Source organism: Perna viridis, chromosome 5, assembly GCF_037379345.1.
Source record: "Perna viridis isolate PV_CMFRI_1.1 ecotype Kerala chromosome 5, ASM3737934v1, whole genome shotgun sequence".
Classification (NCBI taxonomy): domain Eukaryota; kingdom Metazoa; phylum Mollusca; class Bivalvia; order Mytilida; family Mytilidae; genus Perna; species Perna viridis.
Genome location: NC_142449.1, coordinates 50,422,902 through 50,438,001, shown reverse-complemented (window position 1 = coordinate 50,438,001; position 15,100 = coordinate 50,422,902). Strand labels below are relative to the sequence as shown.

General features: G+C 31.9%; 1 protein-coding gene across 1 annotated transcript in view; it reads right to left on the bottom strand.

Annotated features, from left to right (window-relative positions):
* Positions 1–1,468: 1,468 nt before the first annotated feature.
* Positions 1,469–15,100, bottom strand: part of LOC148618114 (ubiquitin carboxyl-terminal hydrolase CYLD-like) — a 40,382-nt gene continuing 26,750 nt past the window's right edge. Inside the window, exons 8-13 of the mRNA XM_088585982.1 lie at positions 14,755–14,821; positions 13,247–13,382; positions 11,679–11,787; positions 10,128–10,243; positions 7,634–7,874; positions 1,469–3,293 (exon numbers count right to left, since the gene is read on the bottom strand). Coding sequence (XP_088442108.1) covers positions 3,103–3,293; positions 7,634–7,874; positions 10,128–10,243; positions 11,679–11,787; positions 13,247–13,382; positions 14,755–14,821 — 860 coding nt within the window. The 3' untranslated portion in view covers positions 1,469–3,102. The remainder of the gene's footprint in view (positions 3,294–7,633; positions 7,875–10,127; positions 10,244–11,678; positions 11,788–13,246; positions 13,383–14,754; positions 14,822–15,100) is intronic.

The following is a 15,100-nucleotide window of genomic DNA, read 5'->3' as shown; positions in this document are numbered from 1 at the left end:
AAAGCTATTTGAAACAGAATGAAATCAATCTAAGTAATTTTGATGCTTACAAGAGATTGATGTCAAATGCTGAATACTAACATTCCAATGATTTGTAAGAGTTGTGTCTCTTACCCTAGATCTACCGCATTAAGTGTCCATATTTTAAAATTTTAGGTGCAGATACAACAGTAGGGGATCAGGTATAGATACCCTAAAACCTGGAAGAAAGGTTTATTTTGTATGGAATATCCTCTTTAAACTAACTGAAACAAGCTTACTTAGTTATAATTTCTGTTTCATGTCCTCTATCTGAAACCACATTAAACCTTAATCTACTCCTGTATATAATACATTGTCCCACATGTTCTGTTCCAAAATTCATATAAACAAATGCAGTGAAACCTGTCTAAACCAAATAACTTTTAGACTATAATATTGGTTTGGTTTAGACAGGTGGTTGGATTAGACAGGTGTTTGTTAAGACAGGTGGTTGGTTTAAACAGATGGCTGGTTTAGATGGGTGTTTGGTTTAGACAGGTGGTTGGTTTACAAAGGTTCACAATACATTTAAACTGATAGGGACTTTGAAAAAGTGTGTGGTTTAGACAGGTTTTCATTTTATTCAGTTCGCTTAAGACAGATTTCATTGAACTTTCACCTTTACAATTAATTTTAACTTTTATCTTGAGATATTGTTATTTTTGTAAGTGTACCCATCACTCTAGTCATTAACAAATTATTAAACAGATCCATACAACTGTTCAGTCATGAAGTGGCATCATGACTACATTATGACTTCTGACTAAGCAGTTAGTCATGATGTCACATTGTATTTCATGTAGTGACATCATGACTTAATATAAAATAATGTCAAATCATGAAATCATTTTAGCTAATCACATGAATTGCGACATCATGACTTACTTAAACTATTGGTTAACATTACTGAATATGACAAGTGAATACTACTCTTGAGCTTCAGAGCTCCATCTAATACTTCTGCAGAATTTAAAGAATTCCACCAGACATCTACTTAACTCACTGTTCCCAACCCCCTCATTATCACTTGCCCCACCCACCCCCCTTATTCAAACTCATCATCCTGCCAACTGGCCCTATGAACCCCTCTGTAGATATTCATGTGAAAAATCAATTTGGGGCACTTCACTATAAAAAATAATAGTAGAATTCACATGAAAATCTGGTTAACATAACTAAAAAAATCCAAGAACTAAGACAGAACTAACTTAACCACTACACATTTCAAGGATTCTCCTTAGCAGATATAAAGAACCTAGGGCTCTTCTAAAAAGGTTTTAATGCTTTTACAGAACTTTCCCACCGACAGAACTTCAGGGCCCAATGATACATATCTTCAGAAACCTCTTCAGTCTATGAAAATTTGAAATCAGATCTAAGTTTTACAAGATCCCAATTAATTTCAAAAGAATTTAAGAATATTCTAAGTCTCACAAACTTCTCAAGCTTGAGTTCTCTGGGCATTTATTAAATACATAAAACATCTATCATCTCAGCTGTCTCCACTGAAAGATGAAGTCAAGTGACAGAATACAAGTCTATTGTCAGACTAAAAAGACATCACATGACAATATTTTTTAGGAAATGACAACTGGTATAAATTATTGACAAAACATGAAAAAGTGATAAGAGATTGTTTAGAACGTTTTATAAAAGTTGCATAGATAGTATTCTTTGATAGACATTTTTTGAACAGAAAATATAAAGTAATTGAAAATTTATAAGTAAGAAAAATTGAATTTGAACAATTTTGTAACAGCAAATTTATTATTTTTATTATATCTACACACATAAAGTATGAACTTTTTATAATTTATGAAGACCTCTTAGCACTTGCAAATAGAAAATACTGTTTGGTTTTGTGAATAGTTACTGTTCCTTCAAAATCACAGATTTTTTTTTAAATGAAAGAATTTCTTCATACAATTTTTAATGTCAATTGAATGTTAAATTAAACAAGGTCAATGCATAAAGTGGCACACCCATTGATATAAAAAAATTCACCCTTGACCTTGATTCTTGACCTTGAAAGTTTAAAATTTAAATAATAGAAATTGAAAAACTAATAGTACATTAACCAAGTTCGGTCAAAATGCCTTGACTTTAAGATGGCTGGTTCTATATAGAGTTTCCAAATGTGTCATCAATGACTTTCTTGACAAATTGGACAGTTTAAAAATTTAAGACTTCAATATAGGTATATCTACGTCTATTAAATTACGATAACAAATCAAAGTTTTAAATCATTCTATTATAGTATGAATGAAACACACACTACAAATAGGAAAGAAAGGTGTATGTTGTAATAAATAAAGAATATATAATTTTACTAAAATTAGAAGAAAAAAAACACCTTCAAACTACATTCATGAATTTTGTGCTGAAAGTTGTAATAACGCTTGTACATGTATTGGTGTCATATATTAGTAGAACGTTTAAATTAAATTTGATCCAGAAGCTGCTGATTTGTCCATTGGTGTGTTCTACAACTTTGAGTTTGCCTTCTAATTGCTGGAAAATGCTTAAAGAATCTACAAAAATCACGTGCTTTATAGGCTTGGTGCAGAAAATGTTTAGGGTATGTAGCCAAATAGTAGAGATATCAAAACAGGTATACTGGTCAGGGAGTAGTTCTGTCTATTCTTTACTTCCAAGACCATGTTTAAGAAGGTGTCTCTGTCTTATCTTTCACAATACTATCTATATTTAATTCGATCTTTTTACAATGTTGGCAATGTTTAAGGAGGTAGACCTTGGGAAAGGGACACAAATCATTGGAACTTTTGCATTCAGCATTATACATCAATCTCATGTAAGCATCAAATTAACTTGGACTGATTTCATTCTGTTTCAAAGGAAAGCTTGAATGGCGAAATTGAATATGATGCAAACATACCACTGATTTCAAGAGTTATGTCCCTTACCCTAGGTCTATCTCCTTAGGAAGAAATAAAACCAGATTGACATTCGTAAAATTTGCATCTCAATGAGAACTTCTCCATGACCAGTGTATTTTGTACACTACTTCTAGTAACTCAAGTTGACTGGGTGATGTAATAAAAATGATCAAAATTCACAACATTATTTGAACATAGCCACATCACTATATTGGTACATGCACATGTAAGCATCACACAGCAGACGTCGTATATTTTCTGGTAAATCTTTATCGTCTTCCCGTTTCATGATTTCTTTGTGGTACTCAGGAGACAACCATTTATTAAGATCAGGACAGAACTGCACTTCTGGAATGTTGTATCCACTTTGTTCACCTATGAATGAACATTGTGATCAAATTTCATAAAAAAATCTGACATAGCAAAATATGGTATATTGGAAGAACTTTGGTAAACTTTATTTATAAAGTTCAGACAAATAAAATGTGTAACATGAGGTCAAACATATCTACAGTTCATACATGACAGAAAGAACAGACAAAAAATCTTTTTGAGAAAAACAGCTAGTTTTTTGTAAATATCAATACAACTGTAGGTAAGTAATTTTGTAAAAACCTATACACTCTTGGGTAATGTATATAATAATTATGAACAAGATTGCTCCCTTATTCTGTTACTACACTATTACTGTATAAAAATAAAACATGATGTTCATCCTCATTCTTGCACATCTTACATATTCTATTTGTCTTAGCACATTAAATCATCTTCCAGTTTCTGTTGGTATCCAATTGCTACTACATCCAAGCAGAAGTTCTAACTTAAATGAACTCTGAAGTCACCACATGTTTGTAAGCTAATGATTAAAATTCTCAGAAATATTTTTTAGTAATATTTGGTATTTTAAAAATTGCTCAGTATACTATTGGATTATTGCAAAGATATCTTTTTAATATTTGTGGATTAAGTTGTGGTAAAATAATCATCATAGTTTTGGATATGATAAGTGCAGCATTTTACTGGCTGGTAACATATTTTTCTATGCTTTTTGTCAACCTTGAAAATTTTGCACAAGATGTGATTGCATAATTAGATTCTTAATTGGAACCAAGTCTATACATTATAACAAGTTGTTCTCTACAATGCTGTTTAAATTTAATGAAGCCAACAAGAACTTGGTTTTTTTTTAAGCTCAAGCCTTGCCATGTACAAATTGATATCCTTGTCACTGAGGTTGAATCCTAGACTATCGGTACTCAGTGACAGGCCAGCAAAAAATTGATTCACCTAAAGAATTAATTCTATAGCCAAGTCAATTTAACTGGCTACGTTAATCTAGAACCTACTACTATACAGGAAAGCCATCCTACCATACAATCATGGTACTTTCCTTTGTTTAAATGTAATAAAATTACAATATGGAAACAATTCAAAAGAGAGAATGTTATACTTAGGTGCAAAAGAGAAAAGTTGTACATTGTATAAAATGAAAAAAAAAAAAATTAAATTATGAATTTGGAATAAATAATTCCTAAAACATCTGATACAGAAAACTCTGTTAGATATATAAATTTGATCTTTGGAATACACAAACAAGAGGCTCCCAAGAGCCTGAAACCCACCTGATTGAATTTTGCCTTTCAAAGGCAATAACTTTAACAAGAGGTTGTCCAACAATTTTGACTCAAGAAGTATTTGGTAGGGCTTATCATAAGGATCATTTCAACAATTGAAAGTTTCTTTTAATCTATCACTGTTTTCAAGATATTGACTGAAAACTGTCATTTTTCCCCTTTCAAGGGCAATAACTCTTACAAGGAGTCAGGTCTCACTAACCACTTCCAGGTCAAATGGCCATCCCCCTCCCTATGTAGTACCAAAAACACACTGAACCTAGAAATATGCATTGTAAATGTATTATTTGTGTGTATTCTGATCAAAAGTAGTTAAAATAAAGCTGAGAATGTGTACTTCAAAATCATATTTGTAATTTACTACAAAAGTGTATGAATATTGTTTTTATGTGTGAGTAAATTGCCTCCATGCTGTCTGTTAGCAGAAAAGGTAAAAATGTTGATTTTCAGTATTTTTTATTCACATAAATTTTGTAAAGAATTTCTAAAGTCATCGTACCATTAGAAAAATGATTTTGAAAGCCTTATTTTCCCAGCTTTACATGGTATGCAACTTTCAGGTGTCATTTGTCCTGGGAATTCACAGTGAAACATTGAAAATTACTTGTTTAACATGTAAAGTAATAGAGACTTTAGAAGTGGTTAGTGAGACCTCATCTGACAACTTTTATCCCTGAAGACTTCTGTAGTCCTAATAATAAGGATCATTCAGATATATGCGAAAACTACTGTCTGACCCCTACACTGTATGTTCTATTTTTAGTAATGGCTGCCATGTTTTTTGACGGATCAAAAATCCCCATATCTGTTCTATGCAGTACACCAAAAAACATTCATACCAAGTTTGGTTCCAAAGATCAAATAGTGTCAGAGGAGAAGATTTTTGAAAGAAATAACATTAAAAATAGCAAAGATCATTGAAAAAGGGCAATATCTCCAACATGACTCAACAGTTTAAAACCAAAATTTGACCATAGATAGATCTTATCATGCTGAACACTTTGTACCCTATGTCAGAATTTAGTTAAACCTAACGGTTTTGGAGATATATGTGAAAAACTACTGTCTGACCCTATATTCCATTTTCAGGAAAGGCGGCCATGTTCTTCAACGAATCATAAACCCCCACATCAGTTCTATGAAGGATACCCCATGAACATTCGTACCAAGTTTGGTTCTAATCAAACAAGTAGTTTCAGAGGAGAAGAGTTTTGTATAATTGTTAATGATGACGATGGACAACGACGATGGACAACGACGATGGACGACAACGACCATGGACGCCAAGTGATGGCGACAGCTCACATGGCCTTTAGCCAGGTGAGCTAAAAATGAACTCATATTAGTTTTGGGACTGCAGAAAGCGTCCAATTACAAAATATTCTGGATTTATCAGGTCTTATCTATTTTTTTTTAAAAACAAGTTCCTCATTTTATAAATAAACTATTTTCAAGTTGTTTTAAGTCAATTTTTTTCCTCATTTGGGAAGAATCCTGAAATCAAAACAGCAGTTATCAGTTACAAATGTATGTTCAAGAAGTTCAATCTATGAAGTAAGAAAAATGGTATTTATGTTACCTCATACCATTAGCATTAATAAACAAGTTAGAACAAAAATAGAAATGGAAATTACAGTATGGTTTCAACAAAAAAGACAAGACGCCTTTCATCAGGAAATTAAATTAAATTTGTCAGCAAAAATTGCTAGTCTTTCATTTGTGGTTTTGCTATGAATCATTTGAAATGACTAAACAGGAAACAAATTATGTATTTTTATATATCAATCTCAGTGGTATATAAAGTTGTGTGGGCTAGTGTACTATTAAAGTTTAGTAAATGTTATCATTTTACATCTGTGAATTAGATAAATAAACCTTAAGTTTGGTTTAGATACAAAACAAAGAAACTCCTCCATTTCTTCTGAATCATAATTCATGGTTTGCAAAAAAGAACAAGAGGCTCCCAGAAGCCTGAATTGCTCATCTTGTTGAATTTTGTCTTTCAAGGGCAGTAAATTTAAAGAATTTCTATCATAGTTTTCAAACAGTAAAAAAATTGTCATTTTTCCCTTTTCAAGGGCAATAACTCTTACAAGGAATCGTCTGACAACTTTTATCCCTGAAGACTTTTATAGTCCTAATAATATGGATCATTTCAGCTACTGGAAGAATTTGGGACCATCATGTAGGAGTAAATGGGTTGACAACTTGGAGTAAAGTGAGCAGGCAGGATATTTATTTTCCTTTGTTTTCTATATAAGGAAGGGAAGTATAGATACTGGGGAGGTGAGTGGGAACTAATTTCAATTTCATCCACCTACATTTATACATAATACTGAATAACTGTTTAAGATTTCATTCCAATAGAATTTAAACAACACAAGAGATATGTGTATTAACGAGAGCATTCACTTCAATGAATGAGTTTCATATTGGTGTAAAAACATGTACACTATTAAAAAAAAATCACATACAATTTAATTGAATTCTTAAAGTCATTGCTTTAATAATGATAACATTGAGAAAGTAAAAATCTATCAAATATCAACAAAAAATACAAAAGCATCAGCAGTGGGATAATTCAAATGTTTTATACATTCCATAATTCTATAAAAACAAACAAACCATCTGTAACACCACTGTTATAAAATATTGTAAAATTCGTAACTGAATTGCTAGCATGTAATATTGTTACTTCAGAATTTGAAAGCTAAGTGTAATTTTACCAATTTGGATGACTTCAAAATTATTTTCAGATCCAGAATGAAGGATTAAAAATGTGTTGTCACTCAGCAGTGATACTGTTAGCCTTAAATTACATCCAAAAAGAGGCTGTTTCTCCCCAAAGAAGGTTCCTAATTTGTACCAAATAAATTATTTCCAAATTGATAGCCAAAGTGCAGAATATGGTGTTGCTGGAGCTCTGTGTGTATCATTTTTTTAGTTTGGGAAATTTGGAATAACAGTAAAATACCTGAAACTTGTAGTTAAGATCATTGATCTTATCAAGTATAACAAGAAAAAGACAAGTCAGAAACATTACATTTTCATAATAAAGAAAAACTATCTCAAAATAAATACCCATTCTATCTGCCATTGAATCAAAAAACACCCATGGAGCATCTTTGCCTTGACCACACTTCACAAATGACACATAATGGCTCGTCTGTATACAAACAACAGCAAAAAGTTCCATTTTATCACGACTTATTGAAGGATTCTGTCCTGTCCGAGTTTTTTGTTCACTGTGAACACGGAGGTACTCCTCCGGTACAATGATTCTCTGAGGTCGGTGCTGGGCACGCAACTTGTGTAAGTGATTCTGTTTATAAGAAATGAGAATACAATATATATAGCAAAGTAAACTGAACAATTAAAATTCATTTGTAATTTTGTCTGTTTCAAAAGATGTAAGGAGATATTTACAAGAGCAATAAAATGTCATTTACTTAGACGAAAGGTTATACTAATAATATGTACTACAACATTATAATTTTCATAGTGGCGGAGTGTCAGCAACTTCCTATATATGTAGATCTCCTAAACCTGAATGGCTGTATCGATCTGTCGGAAGTGATATATTCCAGAAATAATGTATGCAGTTAGGAAGTAATTGTTTGAACTTTTAATGAAGACGTGTAGCGTGTGATATAGGAAGTCTTACATATTCCCTTTGATCAAGTATAACATAGCGATGCTTTTTAACAAAGCCAAATGTATTTCAGTGCTCGCCTTAAGCCACTAGCCTGAAGCCTGGGGCTAGTAAACATTGATTCAGGCCAGTGAAATGGTCTGTACTTTTCTTGTTTTGGGCAAGCTGAATCCTATACAGTGCTCTATTATACAGGCTAGTCCTTGAGAATTTTGTAAGAGTGGACTGTATTTGAGTATAAATAGCTATGTCCCTCATAGGCAAAGCCTAAAATCATAACAGATTAAAGAAGAAAGGGGCAATTCAGTAGTATCATTTCTCTGTGGAATATTAACTTCTGCACTGGAGAAAATAAATTAGTAGAAATTTTCAGCTTAAATATCAATCCATATAAAATTCTGACACTGCCAATGATAGAGGTGATTAGAGGTGCAGAAAAACCCACTTAAGGAGGTATACCTAGGGTAAGGGAAATAACTCTTTCAATCAGTGATATGTTTGTATCACATTGCCAGCACTCCACAGTATTGTAGAACTGCCTAATTTTGGTCTTGTAATCTGATGCTTTGTAACATTTATCACTTTAAAAAATTGTCAAGCATCTGTAAATCTATATATCTAGATAGCTCAAGCCAAGGCCTTCAGGATGCAGTAAAAATTTTCTGGAAAAAAATTACCCACAGCATATAGGGTTACTATAGAAACCATACAAAATATGCGAAAATTTGCAAAAAAGTTCATAAAATCAGGTTTAAAATATCAAATTTCCCGCAAAATATCTGCAATTTTTATTTCAATCCCTGAAACTGTTCAAACTTTTCCCTTCAAAAACCCCTTCCTCATATGGGCATCGCCGGTTAGATTTGAGCTATTTCACTTTGTAATCCACTTATTAAATTTAGCTTGGTAAAAAATTGACTTACTTCCACTTTCACAATTAAGTCAAATTGTCATTGAAAAAAAGCCCCTTCAACATTGAAAATATATAAAACATTGCAAAATACTTTTAAAAGTCCCCCTTTTTCAGAAAATGTTTTATCAACAATAGATTCTTCATTTTTAATCACTATAGCAACCACCGGTTTCCATTTATGTCATTTTTCATCCCTAGCCAAAAGTGCGAAACTAAACTAAACTGTGGAGTGCTGGCATTCAATTTCACCAAACATTTTCAAGCTTTCCTTTGAAACAGATTGAAATCAGACCGAATTACTTTGATGTTTACTTAAGATTGATGTAAAGTTGTGAATACAAACGTTACAATGATTTGTAACAGCTGTGTCCCTTACCCTAGGTCTACCTCCTTAACAATGCTTTTTTTCGATCTATACACACAACATTTTTATGTAAACTATAGTCCTTTCTGCATACAGAGTACAATACATTCATCTTCCCACTAAAATCAACCTAATCAAGAATGTGAACTTAAGTAGCAGTCTTTGTAAGAATCAGGCAGTGGGTGAAACATGGTTATAAAATAAATCCATCATTTTGAAAGTGTAATTTGACTATTTGCACCATCAGAATCAAGGAAAAAAAAACAATAGTTTCCATATCATGTTGGTTCATTGAGTTATAATCTCACTGACATGCACTGATAATTAACATTTCAAGGGCAGATAACCCTGTCAAAAACCTCAATTTAAAAACATTCTATTGAAAAAATTCCGGGCAAAGCTAGTGATGCAGAGATTAAATAATGGTCTTTTCAAATAGAGAAAGTATCCTTGAGTGATATTACATTGTCAGATTGGTGGGGTTTTGAGATACCTGTTTCTGATTTTTCCCATTTTGCCTGATTCTTACAAATACTTACACCTCCTGTCTGATATTCATATATATTGCTACTAAACATATTTATTTTTTATCTTGATATGTTAAACACATTCTGAATGATCAAAGATTACCCAGTTTAATACTTACTCTGTCTTTACATGGTTTACAAAAAGCGATTGTATTAAGTCCATCACCATGTGTATTGTAGCATTCCCGACATTCATAACATGCTAAATCTCCACATATATTACATTCTCTTGGAGCTGCAAAAGGATAAAAATTAATAACACTTGTATCTTGGAACATCTAGGAGTGTGATAGAGTGTGTGTTTTTAATATTTTTTATTTAGGAAATATTTCTAATTTTTGAACAGATGGATACAAAATAATCTGGTTGTGACAGTTTACACTTACAATTAAGATGTTTATAGAAAGTGAAGACTGTCCTTTACCAGATTATTATAACCTGTTAAAAATTAAAAATATTCAAAAGGATGTTTATCCTACTGGTAAACCTGGTCCATGATCCCAGTTTGAAGTGGAGTCCAAGTTGCTCCTTTACTTTTGTTATTTTCTATGTGTTATTTGTTATTTTATGTTCTTTGTTGTGTTTGTCTGTTTTCCCTGCCTGATCTTTGTCCCTGGGCTGCATTCTTTTGATTTGTGCTAGAATCTTAGTTCCCCTGATTACTCATTCCTCATAATTGAATTTCAAATGGATTCCAGTCAAAATATTAAGAATAGATTCCTTACCAAAATTTTATTTTGTTTAGGATTATATGAATCATGGACAGCAGACCAATCAATATAAATGATATCACAGTAACAAAACCGGTCATATTAAATAGCCTGATTTGCTCTACAGTTATAGCCAATCAGATAGCTTGTTACAAATGGATTTGAAATATATGCTTTCTTTTTGGTATCACTGTAAGTGTAAATGGCTTATGACAATACAAATGTGCCACATCTAATGCTTGATTCATATGATAATCAGAAGGTGCTCAAACCATACGATAATCATAAGGTGCTCAAACCATATGACAATCACATGGTGTTCAACACATATGATAATCATATGGTGCTCTATCCATATGACAATCATAAGGTGTTCAACTCATATGATAATCATATGGTGCTCTATCCATATGATAATCATAAGGTTCATATGGTGATATGATAATTCTAACATGATAGTCACATGATTGTCATATCAATCTCATATGTTTATGGTTAGGAAACATATTATAACCACATTGGTGAAAAACATGATTTTCATATGGAAACTGAAACATATGCTTTGCAACATAAAATAATCATGTTGATTGTGCATGATATGATAAACATTTGTTGCAAACCATATGATTCTCATGTGTGGCACTTTTGGCCATGTAAATATTGGTGATCAGCTAAATCAGAAAATGAAATCCGAGACAAAATAATGTAATACAGCCTTTCCCACTGTTCAAAATGAAGTAATACATCAAGAATATCAATCACCTGTTTTCATCTTTTCATTTTATATTAATCATTGTTTTATATCTTTGACATTTTTCATCAGTTCTCATTGAGCTATATTAACCTCAGGCTTGCCTCAAGCCTTTACAACAAGACTAGGACTAATACAAATCCTAATACAAAAGTTATTCACCCTTTTTTAGACTAAAAGATTTATCATAATACTTTATATACATATACCCTTCTCTAATACGTCAGTAATATCTAATTCGGTACTTGGGACTATTCTTCTATACATTTTGAAATCTTTACCAAACCTAGGCATCTGTATTATCAGACAGGAGGGTCTCTAAAATAATAAATGTTAAAGTGTGTGTTACTATATTCAGAACTTCATACTTAATACAAATGGATCCTAATACAAAATATACTGTAATAAAATTGAAACAAAACATATTTTATTTGCAAACTGCAGAGATAAGTCATGTTTTCTATGATGATATGCTTTTGGTTGGCATAGAAAAAAAATAGTGCAGAAAAAAGAATAAATTTCAGCTATATTTAGCATATAGCACGATAAATAATCATTTAAGGACCTAGGGTTTAAATAAGAGGTAATTCAAGACTCAATTTTCAGCCTAGAACCTTTGAAATTTCATTTTACTAAGTCCTAGGCCTTCAAATCTTTCCTTTGACACTTTATTGGGGACTTTTGGTTTTCCTTAAGTGAATCATTGATTTCAAACTTGGAACAGTCCAGGACCTACCATTCTTGAACATTGATTTCAAACTTGGAACAGTCCAAGACCTACCATTCTTGAACATTGATTTCAAACTCAGAACAGTCAAACACCTACCTACTTCTTGAAAGTAAATTTGACAGCGGGGAGGTAATGTTTGAAACATAGTGTGGAGAAAGCAGAACACATCATGTTATAATGCAGAAGTCCATGTATTAACAAGAACTTGGAAGGCTGATAAAAATTTTGCCTTGAGGTCTCCTATGAGGCACAAAATTAAACTAATAGAAATACTTAGCAAATGTCATAATTACTTGGACTAAGGTAATAGTCACTATGAATTTAGCATCTTGACATTGCAAATGGCAGTATTCAACAAACAACATGATTTGGCTGGCAATTGCAACATTCAAAGTAAATATATATGAGGTACTGATAACTGAATTCTTTAAAAAAATGTTGTTTTGAATATAAAATGCCAAAAAAGAATGGAATAAGCAGATAATACCACTTTAAGCCTCTAAACGGCACTATGAAGCGATGGCAGACATATTATTTACGATATAATGCACATGGAATTTACATTGTTGTAAAAACTGTCATTGCTGAGGTCGTAAAAGGTGAACAACCAGTCATAATGCATGAAAAAGGTATATGCTAATTAGACTGAAATTCTATACATATAAAGAGAAAAAAAACCAAGATATAGCCCAGCCACTAGTAGGACATACTCTGAGTTTTTCAGTCAGGTATCCCAAAGGCTGGGCTCTGCTACCTCCAACAACTAACAGATATTTACTAACAGAATCCCCGTCAGGGGCGATTGTGCGAGATCCATAAGGATAGTCAAGACCGTAAAAACCCCCAATCATCAAGACATAGGTGAATTATATATAAGGACTGATCCTTTTCACCAGCAATGCTACAGGAAGGATGACAAGTTATTTTCTGACTAGGTGTTACTCCTGGAGTATTGAGAAAGCAAAAAATCACTTATGTTGTAGTAGAAAGCAGGAAACCATGTAAATGAATATGCTTATTGTTTACGGTTTCTTTATGCAAGCTGACCTCTTGTAACTTAAGTCTATTTTGAAGAAAAGATAATTCAAACAGTTGCTGTGTTGTGGGTAAGACAAGTCGCTCATCTTTCTCCATAAATAATTGGAATAAATAGGATTGTTGGCTTTCTTCTGCATTTTCTGCTCTGAAAAGTTAAATCAAACAATAAAATGTTCAATGATCAAAAACTGTTATACTTTGTGAATGATTTTATACTGTAGTTTTTCCTTATTGTGTCCAAAACATCACTTTTACATTTGAATTATGGAAAGATGCATTTACTGTATTTTTTCCTTATTGTGTCCCAAAAAAATCACTTTTACATTTGAATTATGGAAAGATGCATTTATGCACATCTATAAATCCCTTTTTCAATATTAAGTTTACAGTTTCACAAGTCTGAAAGAAAAAGAAATTGTAAAACAAAATTGACCATGATGATAAAAAAATGATTGAAACCCAATTTGTTCAATGTATAGAAATAAATCTATGCTATATTATATCTGTTTAATGTATAGAAATAAAATCTACACTATATTGTATCGAGAAATAAAATCTCAATTTATTATATCTGGTCAATGTATAGAAATAAAATCTACACTATATTATATCTGTTCAATGTATAGAAAAATCTATGCTATATTATATCTGTTCAATTCAACTACACATATAATGGTTGATAAAATTCTGGAAATAATCAATTTTTCTTCTTTGCTATGTACTGTGAAACCTGTGTTAACAACACCTTTTTGGACTGAAGAATTTGGTTGGTAAAGACAGGTATTTGGTTTAACCAGGTTCAAAATATAGTAAAACTGATATAAAGGAACTTGAAAGTGCCTGGTTTAGACAGTTTTTTTATTTATAGTTTTGTTTAGACAGGTTTTTGATTTTTTTTTCAGTTTGGTTAGACAGGTTTTTTTTTGTTTTTTTTCAGGGTTTGGTTTAGGCAGGATCATTGTATAATCTTAAGGACATCAATCCATAATTCTTCACAGCAAGTAGTTATATACATGGCCTTGGGCTGACATTTTCATCTCAGTTTGGTTGTTGTCTCTTGGACATATTCACCACACTCATTCTTGTTATATACTGAATATTACATGTCAAAATCTGTATCACATGCTGTATCGACCCAAGTCTATTATATCACCCAAAGGGCCCACGGGGTGATATGGGTCAAGGGTTGATACAGCATGTGATAAAGATTTTAACATGTCATGTTCATCACATCATATATTTTAACCGTACTTCAAGTATGGTCTGTAAAGGGGTATGCGATATAAGGTAGACAATATAGGGTTTAAACCAACACTTATAATACAGTTATATTTTAATCCAAATATATGATATATATCAATTTAGAACTTAGAGAAATTTATATCGATTCTCATATATAATGTACATTGTACAATTTTTTTTTATAAGATATTGAATACACAGAGAAGTATTAATTTTTGAATTTCAGTATGCTTTTCTTTAAATCATCCCCTAAAAAAGTAATAATAAATACTTACTTAATTTGTAAGAAAGGATCTGCTTTAGTTATTTGTCCTAATAATAACGTCAGGAATTCTTCAGGATCTAAATATACAACAGACAAATATGATGCATGATCTAGTAATTAGACACACTATAGAGCTAGGTCAATGATGTCAAAACCACAACAAAATCTGAGATTCACATCAATGCACACAGTCTATACACAAAGTATATATCAATAAATTCTTACCAATATCAGATGATTTATAATGAAGCAACAACCATTTGGGAGGTAGATTTATTCATATGCAAAATGTTTAAGTATCAGAAAATTGTCAGCTCAGCCGAACAGTGCTCAAAATGAGACACTACAAACCCACT